A 21424-nucleotide genomic window follows, 5' to 3' on the forward strand; every position below is an offset into this window, starting at 1 on the left:
GAATGAGAAATGGCAGGTTTTTTGTTTAAAGATGGACAGTACAGTAAAACTAAATTGGGAGAGAGAAAGAGGGATATGACAACTGCTGGGATGGATTATGACATGCAGCTCTGTACCTTATGTGCAAGTCTTGGGTCAGAGAATCACATGCCAAGTTCAGCTTTAAGCTCACCTTTTTTGTGAGGAAAACTTTGGAAAAAACTGCGTATCACAACACTTGGCTAATTTTACTGACCCTTCACTGAGAACCAACCGCTTTCTCCTGCACCTTCATGGCTTGTTGGAGTTTCTCAGCAACTCTGACTGGGAATGGCATAAGGACAGATTATGGGAAGCAGTAGCACTTGTACAGAACAGCCCAGGGCACTCTCCCAGACAGATTATAAGCAAATCGGAGTTATTTTGGAAACCACAGATCAGCACCAATTTTTTAAAGCTGGTGCAGCACTCTGCCAAAAATACAACTTCAAATGCTGGGACTGCAGTACCTACACAGTTCAAACCCACATCTCTAGCAAAGACTCTCCACAGAAGAGCAACTACCCCAAAGTACAAACCAAAAAGCACACACGATGTCTTACATGGGCTATTGCAGCTCCCTGGAGACAGGAGAGCTCTCCAGACCCTTCCCCTATTTCTTCAGGCAAACACAACTCCACCCAAACAGCACCCCACACTACACTCTGTCCTAGCAAAGCCAGAATGACATTCCAGAACTGAGGAGTAGGAAGTTAGGCACGTAAAAGTGGCTTGGTTTTTCAGAGGTGCTGAATACTCACATCTCCTACTGACTTCAATGGGAGTTGCGAGTGGTCTGCATTCTGAAAAAAATAAAACCACTTCTATATGCATGCCTCACTCAGAGCACCACAGCTACTTCACATCAACTGTGTTCACACAATGCCTTGCACAAAGGTACTTACATCTGACGAGGAACTTGTCCGAGTTACTAAAACAGAATTAGTCTAATAATGCAATTTTAAATTGTCTACTTCCAGTGCGTTCTCCAGCTTCAAAGAACATAATCAGTGGCAATAAAAACAAAGTTTCTGAGAGTCACAAAATTCATAGTTCAAGATACCTTCATCTTCGTCTTCAGCATCCTCTGCCTCCATTGGATCATATTCTTCTTGATTATTGTCATCTTCAGTTTCTTCTTCATCTTTAGAATCATCTTTCCTTTTATCTTCCCTCTGTAATAAAAGTTCCAAAAAATTTATCTGGTCAGCATCAAAAACCAGCCAAATAAAAAACCTCACTGCCAGTCATCCAAAACTTGCATTTCATTAGTCACTTAAGAACACAGATATAAATCTGTGGGATACAGCTGAATGTCAAAATGCTCCCAATACACCTCTAAAACTTTCATATTACTGAATATGATTGAAGAATATTCAAATAGAACAAGATGTCAATTTAATTAACTAACACTACAAGAGCTGAGTTTTTGAAAGCAATAATGTAAAATTCAAATAGAAACCGTTTAGGATTGATCCAGATAGGATAGATATGAGCCAACTGCAGACCTTCTTTTCATCTCTGTCTTCTTTTTTATCTTTATCATCTCCAGATTTTCTTCTCTTAGGCTTTGGCTCATCTGTTTCATCATCTTTTTCTTCTTTTTTTTCTTTTCTCTCATCTTTTTTGCTTTTTTTGTCTTTTTTGTCCTCTCTCTCTGGGAGAGAAATCAGTGCTTTGTAAATTCTGACACCAAAATCTCTCTGAAGCATTTCATTGAAGAGTTCTGCAAACAATGACACCTGCACATAAAAAAAAGAATGAAAAGAGAACTGACAAGAAGTTTTAAAACACGTGTTAAAAATGTCTATATTTTTGATAAAACAGCTACAAGGTGCCATCTTAGCAACTTTCACCATGTCGGAATTTTATGTAATGTCACATTTCTTACAAACTCCATTCCATGCCTGAAAAACTTGGCCTTCCTTTTGGATATCAGGCAGCGACTACACTGCTCTTGTAAGCCACGTACCAAAGACTGGGTTTTGCACAAAGAAACTAAACTCACTTTAGTCTTATTCTGCCATGCCCTCAGAAACTTTTACAGTTTAAAACACTGCAGAGAAACAAGAACGGCTGACTGTAAGGAGCTGAGTTACCTCAAAGGAGTGTTCTTTATTATCCTCTAATCTGTAGTCCAGGAGGACACTGAGGGACATGATGCTGCAGTCGAACTTGCCGCTCTTGGCTGCCCAGTTGGGGTGCACGATGATGGCCGGCTCGTCGGGCAGGATGTAGCGCCTCTCCCGACGCTGACGTTCCAGCTCTTCCTGGCGTTTCCTCTCCTCTTCCTGGCAGGGGGCAAAACCGCATTACACAACATATTCCAAAGCTGAAGGTTCAGCCTGGACATTACTGAGCTGTACTGCACAGCAAGCTGTTGATTCCTTGCACGGGAAGAGAAAGGCTTCATACACCATCCCCCCAAAGACACTCAACACAGCTTGAACAGGCACCAGATGACAATTTACTCAACTCTCGATTATGGGAAATGCAATCTCTACAGATACCACTGATGCAAATGAAACAGGAGGTTACAAAAGGTAAAATGCTACCAGCTTACTGATGGCAAGAGAGAAACACTGAAGTCTCCCGAACACAGCAAACAGTCACAGCAGAGCTCGTGCTTTTTAAAAAGCCAGCACAATCGAAGCTTCCCTCCAGTGTTAAAGAAAGCTGTGGCAAGAAACCCCAAGCTGGATGAAACACATCCAGGTTGTGGGAGAAGGCAGCAGCAGTTGACAGAATTAGCAAGCATGTGGCCCTTGCTCCCTCAGCAAGGTTTTCAGAGATAGAACCTTTCCCATCAGCCCATATTGCTCAGCAGGTAACACACAGAAAGGCAGTTTAAAAGCAACTACTGCACAACACTCTGCAGACACTTCTGCCCCTTCTCTGTGGCTGAGCTTTGGCCTTACTGCACAGATCTTGTTCATCCTTGTGGAACAGCAAAACAGACTAAGTCATACTGCAACTACCAAGTGCCAAACTGAGAAACTTCAGCACACAGCAAGCTTATCCAAAAACAAAAATGAAAGCTTCCTAATAAAGGAAAACAAACCCAAGCAAACCATCAGCCACATGAAGAAGCTGGACTGTTTGAGGCACAGAAGCCAGTACAACTAAGCAGCTGCTTTTCATGTAGGTTTAAGAAGTTAAAATCTTGTCAAGTCTGTTCACTTGTTCTTGAGCGTGGTTTTTCTCAGGAGTCTGGGATTTATTTTTCCTTACATTTAAGGTCTAACATTAATTTAGACACCCTAAGTGCAGTTGCACATTTCAGCTGACAGGGCTGATATAAAGAAATTCAAACTGGCCAAGACTTTTTTCCAATTCAGCAGCTCAAGTTACAGCAAGAGTTCCCAGTGCAGTTATCCAAGAACTACAAAATCCCAGCACAATTAAGTACATTCAACACATACAAATTCCTGTACTTTTTTTACTTATATATATTTATACCAATTTTTAATATAACATTTTATGTGTACTTAAGAAGACCTAAACCAAGTACATCCAAATCCTAACCTCTTTGTCATCTTCAGATTTCCTATCCTCCTCCTCTTCCTCTTCTTTCTCAGACTTCTCCAGCTCCTTTTGCTCTTCTTTTTGTTCCTCTACTTTGAGCTGCTTTGTCAGTCGAGCGATGAGCTGAGATTTCAGTCCTTTAGAGCTCAGGGTTCGACTCTCTAACTCCTTGCGAAGGTCATTTACCTGGGAAATATCAAGCAGTGACATTACAAAACATGTGATTAGCAGAGAAAGTAAAAATTAACAGCACTGAAAAGTCAACTGTGTTTTTTAAATACGTCCTGAAAAACACTAATATTTACTGATACGAGAAACATATCACATTTAAAGTGATGTTTTCCTCCAAGAACTCCTTTCTGAGGAATCTTTCTCAGAGGCAGGGATAGGATTTTACTACAGTAAAATAGTTTATTATTCCTTTTGAGGAAACTTTTTATTATGTCTCCTGACATACATTTTTGTACAATTATTGCTTTTTTAGATGAACATCAAAGTATATTAGACCCCACATTTTTTAACGCAAGCAGTAATCTGGCTGATTCCTGCAGAACTTCCTTTTTCCAGTTAAGGTATCATACATGATATCCTTTAATTGTACAAAGTTCAGAACATATTCAATTAGCTGTATTCACTAATTAAAATCAGGAGTCATTCTTGCATACACACCTAGTACCTATAAAATCAGCAAAGATAAAACACTACTGAAGATTTTTTTCTTGGTTACAGGTACAGCTGTATTTCAGGTCATGTCTTAGAAGTGCAAATGCACCATGGAATCAAATTTTATGAAGTGTTTGTTACCTTCATTGTTTTTGGATCCAGTTTAGACCAGTGCGTAGGCGTAGAGATCTCCTTAGCTTCCCCATCATCCTTTTCCTCTTCATCCTGACAAACAAAATTTAGAAATTATCATTCAGAAAGCTTGAAAGCATCTCAGTTATTTTTTAAATTCTGTTGCTGATCTGTGCAAGGTCACAACTGTTTCAGACAGTCTTCTCCTAAAGTTATTATTTCGACAAGTTCACACACACATTCTACCACTTTATAAATGATCACAGTGCCACTCAGCCAATACAAGCCAGATCTGTGGAACACAAAAGGGTGATAAGCAACACCACAAAGAATATTGGGGTTACACAGACACTGCTGGTCTCCAGTAACCACACAGTGTGTGATCTTCCCCCAGCTTTTTAAATCCCCCAAATTACTCTTGGTTCAGTCAGACCTTCCCTTATTCCAAGATGTTGATCAGCCACATGGCCTGAAATTCAGATGTTTCAGACTAGTGCTTGTTCAGTTTGAAATATCACAATTAGAACTGGCCACAAGAGAGAATTTAGAAATTTTAGAAAATGGCAAAATGTTTAAAGACAGCTATTCATAAACTGCATCTCACTCAAAAACTGGTCCCAGATTCCAGCAACTACGTCTACAATCAAAAATGTTCTGCGCATCGTAAGCACAATTTAATTCCGCTTGTGACATCAGCACACACATTTAAAGTTAGTGAACTAGCTGAAATAAAAATAAAAACCAACATTCACTACACTGCTGAAAGCTGGTTTACCAGTCATTGTTACCAGTTATGTTCCTCCTGTGTATGTGTGTGGTGTAGCATGTGGTGTGCATTTTGTGCCTGTGTTCCTGTGCCTGTGAGAAGCAGAAATAGAAAAAGGGATTAGCGTTCAGTGCCTGTTCTCCATCAGCCTCCTTGCGTTCACCCTGAAGCTTCTCGACCAGCTGCTGCTTGTATCCTCGGGAGAGGGTTTCCCACTCTGAGCGGGTGGGAAGGCAATGCCAAACATCCGGGAAAAATAAAACCACTGTCTCCACATGAGCTGGAACCGTACGCCCCTTGTGGGTCTCCTCAGGGCGATGGTAGCGAATCTCTGCAAAACGGTACCTGTTGCAAGGGAAGAAGCATGTTGGAAAAAAAATTCTACAATACATTTTAAAGAGCCTAGATCACTTGTAGCACATCAAGTAAAGAAACTTTGCTGCAAGACCTTGGAAGTTTATCTAAAGAAAAAAATTATGGAAGCCATATTTTCTCTTTTGGCACACTTGTAAAAAGGGATCGCAACTGAAAAGGAGGAAAACCAACAAAATGCTTTTCGTACAACTTGGTGTTTAGCACATGTAGGTTTTATGTGCAAATAGAAGTTGTTGAGGCACTTTAAATTTAGCATACAATAGAATTTCCTGGTATTAGTACAACTAAAATGAGTGTTAACACAGGACAGAAACTCATCAAGAGAAAATATGGCTGTGTAACGAGCGGCTATTTATTTATAACAAAAGAACAATGAAATGAAGTTCTCTTGACGATCCTCTCCAGCTATGTACAAAATGAAAAATATTTTCAACGCACATTCATTAAAAAAATTACAATATAACATGTCAAAATAAATCCAGAGTTTTTAATTAGTTCTTAATGCAGTAATCAGCACAGTTGGCACCAATCAAGCTTATTACCAAACAGAAACATCCTTTGAGTAGTTTACCTGAACTACCCAGAGCAGCTGACAAAGAAAAAAGGTTTTTCCCGGTTTTTTTTTTTTTTTTTTTTTTTTTTTTTTTAACTCCTTGTAACAGACAAGTATTTCTACATGCCCTTGGCTTTGCAGTGCAGTACTTACCATTGCGTGCACACACTTAAGTCAATCCCTGTCAGAGCCTTGCAACAACGAATAGCCGTCTTTATCAGCACCGAGGGGTCCTTTTCTGGGTCAGGTCCATCCAGTGATGGGGACCAGTGTCCTCCAATAGCCATAGCTTCATCTTTGCCTTTCATACCCACTAAAAACTAGACAAAAAGAGTCTTCTGAATGTTCCCCTGCCAGGGGTAAAAAGTCATTTTCCCAAAGTGCAAAGAATATTTCCTAGCACACACACACACTGAAATCCGTGAGTAAACCATCACATTATTTTGAAATCTGAAAATGAAAATCAGTCAAGAAAGAGTTCAGTTATTTTTTTCCACAGATTTTTTTCAGCAATGGAATAGGTTTAAAACATCATCACTCATTCTTGCTTTCAAGATTTTCCATCAGGTTCATTTATTGGTACAGGCTTGATCCTTTGCAACTAAAAGCTTTCTAACACAAAAGACAGATACTAATTTAAATGGTGTTTTAATTTGGATACACATTTATGGATGTGCCTCCTTAAAAGTGATAAAGAAAATCTACAAAAGCTGAGACCACAAGAGCATTGTATCTGTAAACTGAAGTATTCCCACTTTCTAGAAGACAGAATTTAAGTGGAAAACAAGTCTGTGTTCCTAAAACACCACAGCACTTACAGGTTGTTCAGTTCAACAATAGTTAAGTTTCACTTAACACAAGGGTTGCTTAACTTGCTTCATGTATATTCTCTTCACAGCTGAGCCCTTCAAGAACAACTAAGTGCTTGTAAAAAACAGCCAAAAAAGTTAATTGTTTGAGTTTAATTAAGTTGAACAAAGCAGTAAATACGAAGCTCCTCTAAAGTGGAAAAAGAACTGACATATAAACTAGGTCTCTTCAGAGAAACAAGCCATCAGTCAGCTGCCTACAAGCTCCTCTTTTATTGTCAAACATTGTAAAGCTCCATAACCAACCTTTATTGCCAAAAGTGTCTGGCACTGAAGCATATTTACCTTTACAAGTCTAGCAGGATGCTGAAATCCATCCCGAAGTTCTTGAGGATCTTCAGCCAGAGCACAGGACTTGTGATAGAGATCCTCCATGCTGGGACTGGCCATCAGCATCACCTGTGAAGTCATATCAGCCTTGGTAAACAATGACCACAACTTGTGAACACACCGAGCAAAATCTAACAAGGCTGCTTTGTACCCTAAGCAGGTTATATGATGGACTAGGATGCTCTTTCTCAGTTACTGACTATGTTTTGGAGCTTAATCTTCCGGAAGACAACTCTTGCTCTGCACAATTAGACTGAAAAAACAGTATGTCTGTTACTTGGGACATGGCTTTAAAGTTTTTCTACACAGAAAGGAACTAGGTTAAGTCTTTCAGAAATACAGAGGTTAAAGGCAGTTGTATCTAAACCTATCTATAACATGTAATACTTCTTAAACAGATTGACCTAGACATCTCAGACCTATTTTCATGAAAGGTATTCTGAATGGAACAGGTTTTAAGAAAGTTTTGATACTGGGGTCTTTTATACATGGTTACAGCCCTTGATGTATTTTGACATTCAGATAATCTCAATCTACTTTAAAGAAAGCAATAAATACAGAGAGGAAGGGAGAAGGAAAGGAGGGAAGGAGGGTAAGAAAGGAAGTACCACTAAAGACAGTAACACAAACTGACCAGAAAGTACACTTAAGGGGAAAAAAAAAGGGCTCTATTAACTATTCAGAATGCATTGTCTAAGAAATCATTCAGAGATCTTCCAGGAGTTGGCTTTCTTTCCTATAATCAGATCACTGCTACTGGGTGCAGAGAATGGAAGAGCCCTCAGTAAACACAAGATTTAGGACAAACAAACTGAATTTCAGTCTGGATTCTTCGAGCTCTACATACCAGGTTTTTACCGAAAAGTTTAAAATGCTGTGTTTTGTTTAAAGAGCTGCAGGATATTTTCAGTACAGTTGTACTCCCTTTTGCACCCTGTTGATCAAAAGGATTTCTGGTGAACAGCCAGAGCAGCAGAGCCCCGTACAAACCTTGGCACTGTACAGGTGATCAGCGTCGGGTGGATCAAGGACAGCTGTGTTCTTATCTATAGGATCCACTTCTCTGTGCATTATGTAGAAATTACAGTAGTTTCCCAGCTGAAATGGTCTAGACATAGGAAAAGCATCCACCCATGTGAACTGAGCATCAAAGAAATCACTTGGGATGTACAAGTTCTGGTAGCGCCTCCTCAGCTCCATCATATCACAGCTCCGGCTGGAACGAACAGCATTGGTTGGAAGACACAGCAATAAAGCAACTATTAACAAAGCACATAATTGGGGGTGTAATAATTGCAGATATAACCACTGTATATTTGATACTGTATATGAAAAATCTGAAGAGCACTATATTGAAGTTAAGAGTGTCATGGATTAAATTTAAAAACAAGTAATTACTCAACACTCTTCCAATTAAGGTGACTGTGTATTAAGGAATATTTATTAAACAGGGTTATAAAGCTATTTCGCAAGAGCATTCAAAAATAACACAGAACCTCAAACAAGTTTATCCAACAAGGTTCTCAGCCATCACATATCTGATCTTTCTTTAAAGTGAAATCCATCATTTACCTCCCACTACCCACATGTGCTGACACAGCTCCCAGTGATCTGTGCCCACGATTAAAGGAGATGTGGGTAAACATCTGGCACTCGGAACATACCAGTCCAAGGAGAACTTGGAGAACTGGACCGTGTAGCGAGGGACGACACGCCGGGGTCTCCGAGGGGACCTCTCCCTCTCCCGCCGGGGCGACCTCTCCCTGGAGCGCTTCCTCTGGGGGGATCTCTCCCGGGACCTGCGGCGCTCTCGCTCTCTCTCACGACTTAAAAAATGCACACAAGAGACAAGGAGTTTCGCATGCTGGTAACACAGAATGGTTTCTAGCACAAGGGGAGCCAGAGGTGGCTCACAAAAAGGAGAGAAGTTTCAGTACAGTCTCTCTACAAGAGACATTGATTACAGAATCCCTTCATTTCAGACAGGCAAGAACTCTTCCCTAGTATCTGACATAAAGCCCCTTGTGTGCCTCACTGGCTCACCCTGAAGCCACTCAGCTCTGGTGAGGACAGGTCGTTATGGAATGCTTTGATCACAGTCTAATCTACACACCTCCTGTCGTCTTTCCGGTTTGGCATTGGGTCTCCACCTCGGTCATTCCTCCCAGAAAATCGGGATGGGGGGTCAAGTCTTCGAGCTGGTTGAGGCTGTGAAACCAGACGAACTGGGGGCTGTAACAAACCACCTGAAACAAAAATGTACAGGATCAGTACAGAACTATCTACACTTTGCAAATGTGGCTGCTTTATACCTGTTGCACTTGTGTACATTTTCTAAACTAACTCTAGAGTGAAATAAGTCTAATTATTAATCCCCACTCGAGAAAGCTCAAGAGACTCAAGCTTTTCTTCACTGCTGCAAACTGAGACTTTAGTAAGTGACACTGGTTTAAAAGCATCTTCTTAAGATGGAAGCTAATATAACCTAAGCACACAGAAGCTATCATAGTAAACAGCTAAATCTTTTCTTGGAAAAGTAAATTAAGACAGATACACTACTTACTCAATGAACTAAAGAAAACCTAATCTTATTTATTTTTGAGGCTATTCATTGGTAAAAAGAACTGGCATCCTGGAAAGTTATTCCTAAATCCATATATTATACTGCTATATCAATCCCTTAGCACATACTTTTGCTGTCTTAAGACATTTAACCAACTTATTTAAAAGGAGCAAACGCTACTAAACACTAATGAACGAACAGGACTAATTAGACTATAGAAAGCATTTATCCAAAACAATTCTGCTTAGGTGATAGCTTAGGATCTTCTACCCTTGCTTTTACTGTGGGTAAGACAGGTCTTAATATTATCTTATAATCAATTCTATTCCTGATTCCTCAGCTACTCAAAGTTCAAGAGATCCCACAATCACTTTTGTTTGAGGTTTGCCATGTTAGGTAGTTTCTTCTCTCAAATGCCAACCTGGCTAACTGACATAAATGAACAAAGAAATAGTTTTAGCAATACAACTGTGTGAAACCTGATTTTGCTGAACACTGCAGAAAATGCTGAAGGACTACACTGCTATCAATACTTTCAACTGTGAACGAATAAAAATTACACTGACTTTGCTTTCAGATTATGAAATCTTAACATGAGCAGGAGTCCATGGGGATTTCACTAACCAGGTGATTCCTGATGTGCCTTGCACACAGCTGCAGAAGACATATTCAATCTGATAATTTTACAGAATCCCCTCCATACTATTTCAGCCTTCTGACTAACAACCAACCACCACACACGAAGCACCAGAGCCACCCCCACAAAACGTGTGCGTTGGAAGAGCACCTTTCTGCTGTGGCTGCTGCAGCAGTGGCTGAGGCTGTGTCTGCAGCAGAGGTGTGATGGAAGCTGCTGATATCTGTGCCTGCAGCAGGGACTGTGGCTGTGGCTGAGCCTGGACCCCAAATGTCTGCTGTGCAATGGGCTGAAGGACGGCCGGGGGCGTCTTCAGCAGTGGCTGAGCTTGGGTCTGGTTCTGGCAGCACAACAGAGACGAGTCATGAGTGAGCTTAAACCAGAGTCATTTACTGCAGGTGACCCTGGGTAACCCCACGTACCTGATTTGGAAGTGTCTGTACCCTTTGTGCATTCCATTTGAATGGCATGTTAGGATTGTAAGTAGCTTCTACCAAAACTCTGTCACCCACCTGAGGTGTCTTTCCCTTAACAGCACTGCAAACATTACAGAAAACATATTGTGAGAGCCTTATTTAGCTAGTTTTACATTTGCAGGTTATATTTAAAGCTGGGAGAAAGCAGACAAAGTTTATTAAAAAAAGCTTATTGGAAGAGCATCTACCCCCAAATTCAGCAGAAGTTAATAATTCCCCGTCTTTGGCCCAAAAGCAAAAGTTCCCCAAACAGCACTGAGTTAAGATGGGCAGGTAGCAAGTTTTATGCTTTTAATCGTCCACAAATTCTGCAGTTTCCTACTAGAAGGAGGAGTCTCCCAGCTCTGGTGTTTGTATTAAAAAAATCCAAAAACTGACGTGAAGTAACCCAGATTCAGCACCTCTGAACCTCTCTGCCCATCTGACTTTCATTGTTGAAAAGAAAACAACACACCCACTACTGGCACATCAGTGGAGTCCCAGAATTAGAGTGCAATCTTCTAAACCTTTGATTTAGCGAGGGTGTCAGAGTGCTGCAGGCACGTATGTACAGCTTACCTAAGCTGGAAAAAGACATCTTCATCCACAAAGCCAAAAGTATCATGCAGTTTAGTGACCACCCCAGTGAAGACACGCTGCTTCTGTGGCTGTGTCTGCTGCTGGCTGGAGCGGGGAGCTGGGTAGGACACGGTGATCTGGGCCGCGGGCTGCGGCGTCGACAGGCTCAGGCTGGTCGGGAGCGCGACCGCTGGCTGCAACAAACACAGCAACCCATAAATCCTGCACCCACCAGGAACAGGCCCTCTAGCCATGGACACAGGCGTTTAGAAGGACTCTACAAAATTATTCTGAACGGAGATTTTCAGAAGGTGGAAGGTTTTGGGGTTTTTTTGTTGGGTCGTTGGTTTGTTTTTTTTTTTTTTCAAGATAACATTTTTCCTACTTTGAATGAAGACTGGCTTTGTTTATCCTTCTGTCCCCAAAATATGCACACTGTCCAGAAAAAAGACATGAAGACTGCATCATTGTTTACAGGCAACCCATACGGTGGGCCTGAAGAGGAGATGAATTGCTGACTTTGCCAGGAATACACACTTAGAGATCATTCTGCATTTCCATCCCAACCATAGTGTTATATTCAGCCCTTCCCTGACTCACGAGTTCCAGTGCCTGCCTTCTTACAAAAGCAGAACACAGTAAGACAATGAAATCAAGTCAACGATTTTGACATTTTTTTTTATAGCCTATTTAAAAGTTCAAGTCAAACAGAACCAGGGCAACTTATAGTCTGTTTAAATGGTTGCATGTTTTAAACCCATCAAGCTCAGCAAAATTCTTTTTAAACCTCTCTATATACATACTGTTAACACAAAAAAGTTAAATTCCTTCACAAAGAAGAGAAAGATTTTCCCTGTAGGTTACCTAAGTGCAGAACAACTGGGCACTTGAAGTTCAAACAAAAAAAAAAATTTAAAATATAATCAACAAACATATTCCCTTCAAGATTAAGGAAAAGTGGTTGCTATTAATTTTTGAAACCAAGGCTATGCATATTTTAACATCTGGATCAAATAAACCTGTACCAACAAAATGTCCATTCATATTAGTTCATTTTACAGTTTAAAGTACCCAAGATGTCACAAACTGGCACTCTTGCATTATCTGTGTTTGGGGATGAAGACCAAACAATAAAACCAAACTAACCTGAGTTAAAAGGGTCTGCTGAGGTTGCTGCAACTTAAAATAAATAAAGTTATAAATTAATTTTATATGTTTAAGGAAATTGTACAATTTTACCTCCTCTGCACAAGTAAGAGTTTTTGCTTAACCTGAGTCAGTTAATAGTCCTTTGGGGTCTGGTCATTTCAGCAGTTTGCATATGCATAAACCGTGCTCATGGGGTTAATTTTAAAACTGTATAATCCAGGTTTATTCAGCGAGCAGAAATGCTAGATTTTTTTGAAGCCAAAGTTAATAGCAATACCAAAAAAAGTTTTGGCAGCTGAAGACGCTTAGGCCTATTATTTCCATGTCCTTTTATTCTTTTGCAAAATCCTGTTAAGTTTGAAGACCATAAAAAAAACCCAAAACGTAAAAAGGAACTTTTTCTGGACAGCATCTTTCCAGCAGTTAAAGTACACGGCCCTGTTTAGAGCAAAGTTAAGCAGGTAACATGTACACATAGAATAGAACATATTTTTTTAAATTCCTTTTTGCATGACGGTAGGTAGGCAGGTTTCCATTCTGGATAGGTCTTTTCAAGTTTATGAACTTCAAGTTCTCTTTTACTACAAAAAATATTACTTCAGTTTCTTTAACAACTTCCCATATGAGGATGCTTTCAGAGACAAATCCTACAAGACACACAACCAACATTATTTTTAAAGTTATTTGTGATGTACACAGTAAGAATCAGACAAACCTGTTGCTGTACACTATAGAGAGTCTGCTGAGGTTGTGAATATTGCTGAAACAGATAAAAGCAAAATATCTCATAAACAGGAGTATTATCACCTCAATAATACCAAACACAAGTTATCTGCTTAGCAAGTTTTAGAAACCATTAACAATTGACAACTCTAATACAAAACAGAACTAATAACTGCCAACATGTATAATTTTCATAACAAATACTCTGAGCCTTTAGAGGGGACTCTGATGTCCTCTTTCTAGATAAAGTCTGCAATTTCTGTTAAGCCTGACACTTAGACAGTATCTAGGGCCAAGTATGAAATCACGCAAAATGCTATTGAGGATATATATAGTGATGGAAGATACTTGAGATTCTCAGTTTAGATGCAGCAAAACTCCTCCCAAAAGGCTTTCCAAAGCTGAAAGCCAGCACCTGCATTGCCAAAATTCCCGCCTTCACAGACTAATACAACTACTGGTAGCTCTAAACCCACAATCCTACTGTTGTTTAAGCTGGTTTGCACTGCGATGTTCCCCATTTCCCATTCTCCTTTTCTCCTGGGTACTTTAGCTTTCCAAAGCCTCTGGTTTACACAATCCCAGAGTGTTTGCTGCTGATCTGTGCTTACCTGCTGCAGGGCAGCTGCTGCAGCCGCAGCCTGTTGCTGGAGAGCAGCTGTTTGGGTGAGCTGGTAGTTGGTGGGGGTCTGTGTGGTCAGACCTGCCGCTGCCAGCGCCGTCTGCTGGGTGTAGATGGTTGGAGAGGCTCCCAACAGCGAGGGCTGCTGCACTCCCAGGGCAGCTGCAAAGGAACACACACACTGAGCACTTGGAGCAGCCTCACACGGCCCAGGTTCCCAACAGCCACATGACAGGACGTGGTGCTGTACTCCTGAGTCAAGCTCGAGAAGCAGACAAATCAAAATTCAAGATAAAGGATCACATCTCACTAGTTTCCCTTTTAAATTCACTTACCAACAATAAACCACAGCAGAGGCACAGAGACTTCAATTTCCTTCTCTGGAGCTGCTCATGATTGTACAGCTCTAGTAGTTGTCATCCCCCCTGCACCCACCCCCACACGCCCCCCCCATATTCTTCCCTGAACATATTCAGCTTCTGGATGAGCCAAATGAAGATGCTGCTCTGTTCTGTAAATTAATTAATTTCTTTCTATCTGAAGGCAAGAGAAATCTTTACTGGAATGGCAGCTGTGAAACAGAGGCTTATGGAACGTGTGCTCTGAAACCACACAAGGCTTCACTTCACTCAGTGCTGGCTCTGTCCCCGTGAGTTGGGTGTCGGACAAGTGGGGGCTGGTGGGGAAGGAACAGCCTTGGAACAACAGGGAGTTTAATCAGGGACCAAGTCAAGCTCTCTCCAGCTCTTACCAGGAAGGGCTTGTGCTGCCCAGACTCAAAACTGCCTGGAAGGAAGGATTAGTTTATTTTACTGTCATACCAGCTTTAATTCACTACAGAACATGAGGAAATCATGAGGAGCAGCTATCCACGGGGTATTCTTCTAAACAAGGTATGCTTAAGAACTTTCAGGGGACAAAGAGCTCTGCAAAATGCAAATCTGAGTGGAAAACTGCAAACATACCTGAAAACCTGCTCCCTTTTTTGCCGGACTTTTAAACAAAGTTATTGGCAGCTGCACGATCAAATATCACTTCATCAAGCTATCAGTTTAGTCCACATGTTTAAATAAATCCACAGAGAAACTTGGCAGGGAAACACGCTGCTAGCAAAAACAGGTCAGCTAACCATCCTCAAACTGAGGAACATTCAAGAGGAACAGGGTTTCTTTCTCTTTCAAAGCCATTAAAGAGATACAATTAAATGAAGAGCAGGTTTACAGTATTCCTGCAGAGCTGGCGCTCCACACTATTCTCACTGATGCAAGTGAAGCTGTAAGTCCTGACCCAGGGATGCAGTAAGGCTTTGGTTGTAGCTGGTGATCCATCACCATAACACACACAAAAATGCTGTACACAACTCAACAGCTTCTGAAAAATGCAATCCTTCCCACCACACTGCTCCTTCCAGCAGAGCACAGTCTTCAGAAAACAAGTGGATGGCACTGATCACCTTACAGTTTTGGAATGAAACATGGAAGAAATATAAGCAAGTGAAAATAACCACTATGATCAGTATCAAATTTTGTCATGTAACTATTCCAGGAAGTAATACTATTTTAAAAGTGAAATCAAGCATTCTGCAATGTACAGCATTTCATGATTTTTTTCCCCTGGAAAATTCCAACATTTGCATTTCTTTAGAAGTCAGCAAACAAAATCTGAAGCTTCTTTCATGACAGACCCTACATTTTCTTGATCTTCTTGCCTCCTGCTTCAATCATCAGCTTCAATTTGAATGACCACTTTTGACCATCCAGAAGCACACTCTCATCTGGAACACATTTTAAACAGACTTTAAACATAATTCAGAATGCTGCTGCATCATGGGACAACTCTCCCTTCTCTTGGCTGCATTACTTTGCTGGCTCACTTGAGGCAAATAACCAATGTGTTCATCTTTCTCCTCTTACTGCCACATGCTGAGCAGAAATCCCATTAGTGCAGAACCTCACTCCACACTGTCACCTCTGTATCTGTGTGGCTGTGCCAGCCACTGTCTCTCAGTCTAATGTTCTGTTCTAATGTTCCAGTGCAGGAGGATGGAGTTGGGAAGCATTATCAAAAACAAGTTTCACATGTTTTCTCCTACTTTTTGTACCAGGGGTACCCACAAAAATGCTTACTCCCAAACCCAGATCTTAGGGTTATTCAGCTCTTCAGTTTCACTACAGTAATTTTCTTTTCAGAACTACCCATAATTACCTCATGAAATTCTCAGCTCACTCTAAGACCCTTAGCCCATTTTGTCAACTAAGGAAAAATAAGAAAAAACTTTTTTGCCATCTCTACTGCCACTTTTTGAGCATTTAATATTAACTAGGTATCTGTCATCTACAACACTGCACATCAACTTACTAAGAAAGGGCAAAGATGAAAGACTGCCAAGATCCCCTCAAAGGGCAACACCTGTAGTAACAAGTTTTTCAGAGCTGTATCATGTTCCTACTGCTTTGCCCTGAAGTATTCCAGTTTAACGGGACTACCTTTTGTCTGTGTACTCATCTCAGTCAAACAGGCTCCAATTAATTAGGCAACTGAGTTTGCATTACTAATTTAAAGGAAAAAAAAAAGGAAAAAAGAGAAAAAAGAAAAAGGGAAAAATTACACAGAAAAACAAGAGACAGAGAATGAATCCCAGACTGAGTATGGAACTGACATCTGACTGCCATATTACTATTACTGGCAACAAGCACGTGCAGTGACAAACAATAGATTCTCAGGATTCGTAATGATCCAGTTAAGTGGTGATGGAAATGTTTTCCTTCAAACACAGTCCAAACAACTTCTCAACACTGCATGGCACAGCCAGAGAAAGGGCTTGGACAGGAACAGGAATCCCAGGCTGCAGCTCAAGCATCTTTTTAGGTAAGACATTTCTGTTGTAACAAGCACAAAGATAGTCTTTAGTAGTCCCTCTTTCTCCTTCTAAAATCCAGAGATCTTTTAAAATTAGGGAAACATCTTCGAAGTATGTAGCTACATCTGTCTCCTTGGTAAGTGACATAGATTTATTAGAGCTGCAGGGCTCTGCACACTTCTCACAGTTGTCAGAAATCGTGAGAGTGGGTCCTTGGCTGTTCAAGTTTCTTCCAGCTTAACACACTCGCAGTACAAACGCCACACAACCTACTCCCAAAATACTCCTTTCATCAGGCACACACTAGACTCTGGGCTCAGAGTATTTGTCATGGGACATGCGTTTACAGCAAGTCAGCAAACTGTGCATCAGCTACTCTTCCTTAGGGGCTTGAGATCCACCACAGGCTTGTCCTGTTCTCACACTTTGCCACCAGCAGTAACAGGATACTGAGCAACAGGCGCTTCAGCTTCCACCAGCTGCACCCTTCTTCACCCCAGCACAATGAAGTTGTGATACAGCAAAGGCAACACCCCTGATCAGCCACAACACAGCACAGCTGGGGCTCCCCTGCTCTGCAGGTCTGTAAAAACAAGCTTTTCATCACAACCCTGAGAACAGCAAGCACTGCCACACAAACCAAAGACGTGCCAAAAACAAATGCCTGAGAGAAGAGGAGGGGGTTCTCCTTTGCAGGCGTTTCAGGAGTTTGCACAGCATTATGCAAGTTAAAGTAATTTTCTGTAGTAGGCACGACTTAAGTTATGATTTAATTTATGCTTTAACAATGCTTAACCAGCATGGCGGGGGCTTTATTCTGGTTTTAGCCATGTGATGCACCAACCCATGAGAGGAGGAGTAGAGAAACTGGCTGTGTTCCATGTAGGAGTTTCTCTTTGCACATCGCTATCTGCTGGCTCCTGGAATTGCCCATCTCCCTTCTAATACCACAGGCACAGACAGTAATGAGTGAGCTCTCCTAAGTGGATCTCAGAACCCTTCATTACACAGCATGTCACCCTACAGCTACCTTAGAGTGACACACCTTAATAATTAAGAGCTTTAACTCATTTAGTTAATTCTTCACCAGGGATGGCCAAGACAGCATCTGCATCAGCAATACAAAAAAATCCCCCCAAAAAACCCCAAACTAAAAAAACACAACCCCCCAACCCTTAAATTACCTGTTTGCAATGATCAAACTGGGTTTATAACACCATCACTCACCACATCTGCCAGTTTAGGAAGAGGCTCTACATCACGCTGCTTGCATTATAAAAATAAAGCTCTCTTTCCCTCATACCCAAGCACCTCGATGCTTTTGAGAAGGAACCTGACACTTGGATAAAAACAGCTGGCATGTATAAATACATGTAGCCTCTGGCCAAACCTCTGAAAATATATAAACATTTGGTAACTATGTTGTTTTTAAATGAGTTTACGAACACTGGGATTCACAAGAGTAAGCCAGTATGCACAATTTCTTGGGTGCAGACACAAGTGAGCAGCAGTACTCTGGATTATAAATCACAATCACAACTAGCAATAAAAAAGGCAGGGGAACAAGTATGTACTAAAACAGGAGCTGGGCTGTAGAATCCCAGGGACTGGATTCAGCAGTGCAGACAAGGAAGAAAGGATGCAGACACAGGTACAGGAAAGGACTTGCAGCAAAGGACGTGGGGAGCTAAAGGCCTTCAAGGGATACTAGAGATAAGACACTACAGCCTGAAGAGGACACTGGGAACGTGAAGGAATGTGGGACTAGCACAGGAAGAAGCCAAAAGTGCAACCAAATGTTAGGTCTTTAATGGCTCTCATGTTTGAGTCAGGTGCTGCCGGATCAGATGAACAGCTAAAAATCCCTGGAGATACGTCCTCACTGAGCAGGTGAAAAATCTCACAGCAACCAAGGTTGACCAGTTCTACCCCAGTCACATTTTGCACTTCATTTAATCTAAGGAGGCTCTGGAGTAGGCTGGCCAAGGGCAGAGCCACAGGCACAAGACAATGGATTAGAAGTTGATGTACACTCCATCCCCCTCTCCTCCAGGGCCCTCTCCTGGTCCTCCCTCAGTGAGCTGTAGGATGACTGCCAGCTGCCCTCCTTGGCAGGCTTTGTGCAGCTTTCCCTCTGAGACAGGACCTGGAGCTGGCCCTCCATCTCCCACCCCTGTTTTGGATACATTAGCTGTCACACCAGCCAGCACATGGAGAACAGCCCAGCTCTGATTGCTCCAGTGTCTCACACAGCCACACAGGAGAACCAAAAGCAAAGTCTGTCTCTCCCATGTTCCCAATGCCAACCCTTTCCAGCTGCTAAGGAATTTCTTACAGGAGATGGTGCCATTTGGATAAGGGAAGTGTGAGCTATTCAGAGAAACAGTGGAAAAACTGCCTGTGAGCAGCTGGTTAGGTACAGCAACAGTTTAGGTAAGGGAACAGGGCAGAACAGCCTTGGAGGAACAGCAAAAGGCACACTGGGACAGAGCAGGGTGAAACACATGGGGGTGGTCATTCCCTGAGGATACAGTGTCATTGGATCAGTGACCAATGGAAAAACTAGAGAGAGAGGATTCACTTTGGCAAAGGAAACAGAGCCAGGAGAAAGATGTATTCTTCCTACCCCAAACATGTACCTCCAAGGAATGCCGAGCATCCCCAACCTTTGCCAGGCTCCCAGACAGAAACCCAGGGACAAAGGAGGTGTGACACTGAACTTCATATCAAATCAGAGCTATTGCACAAACCGTACAACCCTTTAGCAAGGCTGCTCTTCAACAAGGCACTGCCTCCCATCCCAGATTCACTGAAGCCTCTGCACATCACACAACGTAACTACAATATTTCATTAAGAAACAATTTGCACTCAAGAAGAGCAAAAGGCACTCCAGAACTGGAAATGGAAGCACCAAAATTCATCATGCAGCAAGCTTCACATTCTCGCCTCAAAACCTTTTGTGCCACAAGGCAACATGGAAAATGAAAACGAAGCCAGCTGAGTTCTTAAATACAGGTCTTTAGCTAAATCCAAGAAAACTCCCATTATTAGGGCAATGCATTTGGTTACAGGGATCCTTAAGTTCTGATTTAGCGTTAAAAAACCCTCAACCTCCTCACCCAAGTAACAAATTTCAGAGAACTTTCCACTCTGTGAAGTAGGTCCAAAATATTAACAAATGCAAAATAATTTGTAAAAGTTGATATAGGCTGCCCTGGAAATGAAAGTGAGACAGCACTTAAAAAATCTGTAGTGCCTTACTAGTGCTGTTATTATTTAACCTACAGAGATGTAATTCGATAAAAGGTAATTTAATTTACACATCTTGGGATATGAGTAATTTGATATGTTGTTTACTGTCCAAATCCATACAAATTCACTCGGGATTTCACTTATCACCCCTTAAAAAAACCTAACAACAAACAAAACCAACAGCCAGTATTAAGCAGTGATCTTTAAAGCCTCTATGGTGGGGAAAAAACCCCAACTTTACCCATTTAAGCAGGCTTTAAACACGTTAGTTAGCATGGTGCCGCTGGTAAGTGCACAGCCAACCCTAGAATTTCCAAATCTCCTGGATGTCAGGGTTCAAACAGTGAGAGATGTAAACTGACCTGGCTGAGACACCGCGGTGGCAGTAAACTGAGTAGCCCAGGGGGGATTCTTCTGTCCTCCAAACTGAGCCATGGTGGAAGGCAGGATCTCCCGGGGTCTATCTCCTGTAACTGCAATCTAGTGAAAGAGAGCACAGCTGCAGTCTTTGAAAAACACACCGCCGGGTTACTTTAATTCTGAGCCGCAGGAAAAAAAAGTCCAAACAAAAAAAAATAGACAGGAAAAGAAACAAAAAGCGTGGAAATACCAGCCTTACGCCCCTAAAACCTGGCGGGCAACATGCGCCACGTGCGGGAAACACAGAAAGCTGTGAGACAAGTTATTTTACTTTCCTAAGGCACGACCTCCATCCCCCTCGTCTTAACAATGGGACTAACGCTATTTAAACGCACAGATGCGTTTCCGTGTCAAGGGGCGCTAAGGAAAAGGTGACTCTGCAGGATCTCTCCGAGCACACACTTCACATCTCGTTACTCTCAGTCCCCGGGCCGCGCTCGGCTGCGGCGGGGCCGCGCCGCCGGCGCTCCCGCACGGAGCGGGCCGGGCCGCTCCGGCCGCACGGGAGGCACGACCGGCCTGTGTCCCCGTCCCGCCGCCTCAGCCCCCGCTCCCCGCCCGCCTGCGCCGGGAGCGCTCTGGGCCGCCCGCGGCCGCGTGCCCGGGAGAAAGGCACGAGCAGGCAGCTGCCGCGCGGGAACCGGGGCCTCCCCCCCCTTCCTCCTCCTCCTCCTCCTCCTCCTCTTCTTCCTCCTCCTCCTCCTCCTCCTCCCCCCCCGCCGCTGCCACCGCCGCCTCGGCCGGCGATGCGGGCCCGCGCCCCCTGTGCCGGTGCCGGCCCCGGTGCCGCCCCCGCCCGGCCCTGCCGCGGTACCTGCGCGAGGCCGCGCCGCCATCGCCGCCCGCGCGCTCCGCCCGCTCCGCGCAGGCGCCGCCGCCCCGCGCGCGTCACCGCCCTGCGACCGCGCGCGCCCGGCCCTGCCGCGTGCGGG

The 21424-nt window shown here is 42.7% G+C and overlaps 1 protein-coding gene across 3 annotated transcripts in view; it reads right to left on the bottom strand.

Annotated features, from left to right (window-relative positions):
• The window catches only part of CCAR1 (cell division cycle and apoptosis regulator 1), a 25489-nt gene extending 4137 nt beyond the window's left edge, over positions 1-21352 (bottom strand). Inside the window, exons 1-20 of one of the 3 annotated variants that reach the window (XM_017826061.1) lie at positions 21307-21352; positions 20435-20552; positions 13949-14121; positions 13330-13374; positions 12612-12644; positions 11466-11659; positions 10854-10968; positions 10582-10771; positions 9345-9477; positions 8896-9057; positions 8222-8447; positions 7187-7300; positions 6186-6352; positions 5239-5449; positions 4348-4431; positions 3544-3729; positions 2118-2309; positions 1527-1760; positions 1082-1193; positions 780-821 (exon numbers count right to left, since the gene is read on the bottom strand). In XM_017826061.1, coding sequence (XP_017681550.1) covers positions 780-821; positions 1082-1193; positions 1527-1760; positions 2118-2309; positions 3544-3729; positions 4348-4431; positions 5239-5449; positions 6186-6352; positions 7187-7300; positions 8222-8447; positions 8896-9057; positions 9345-9477; positions 10582-10771; positions 10854-10968; positions 11466-11659; positions 12612-12644; positions 13330-13374; positions 13949-14121; positions 20435-20507 — 2686 coding nt within the window. In that variant the 5' untranslated portion in view covers positions 20508-20552; positions 21307-21352. The remainder of the gene's footprint in view (positions 1-779; positions 822-1081; positions 1194-1526; positions 1761-2117; positions 2310-3543; positions 3730-4347; positions 4432-5238; positions 5450-6185; positions 6353-7186; positions 7301-8221; positions 8448-8895; positions 9058-9344; positions 9478-10581; positions 10772-10853; positions 10969-11465; positions 11660-12611; positions 12645-13329; positions 13375-13948; positions 14122-20434; positions 20553-21306) is intronic. The other 2 variants (XM_017826063.1, XM_017826064.1) reach the window with 2 other exon arrangements.
• Between the last annotated feature and the right edge of the window lie 72 nt (positions 21353-21424).

Source organism: Lepidothrix coronata, unplaced genomic scaffold (assembly GCF_001604755.1).
Source record: "Lepidothrix coronata isolate B3197 unplaced genomic scaffold, Lepidothrix_coronata-1.0 Scaffold124, whole genome shotgun sequence".
In the NCBI taxonomy this organism is placed as follows: domain Eukaryota; kingdom Metazoa; phylum Chordata; class Aves; order Passeriformes; family Pipridae; genus Lepidothrix; species Lepidothrix coronata.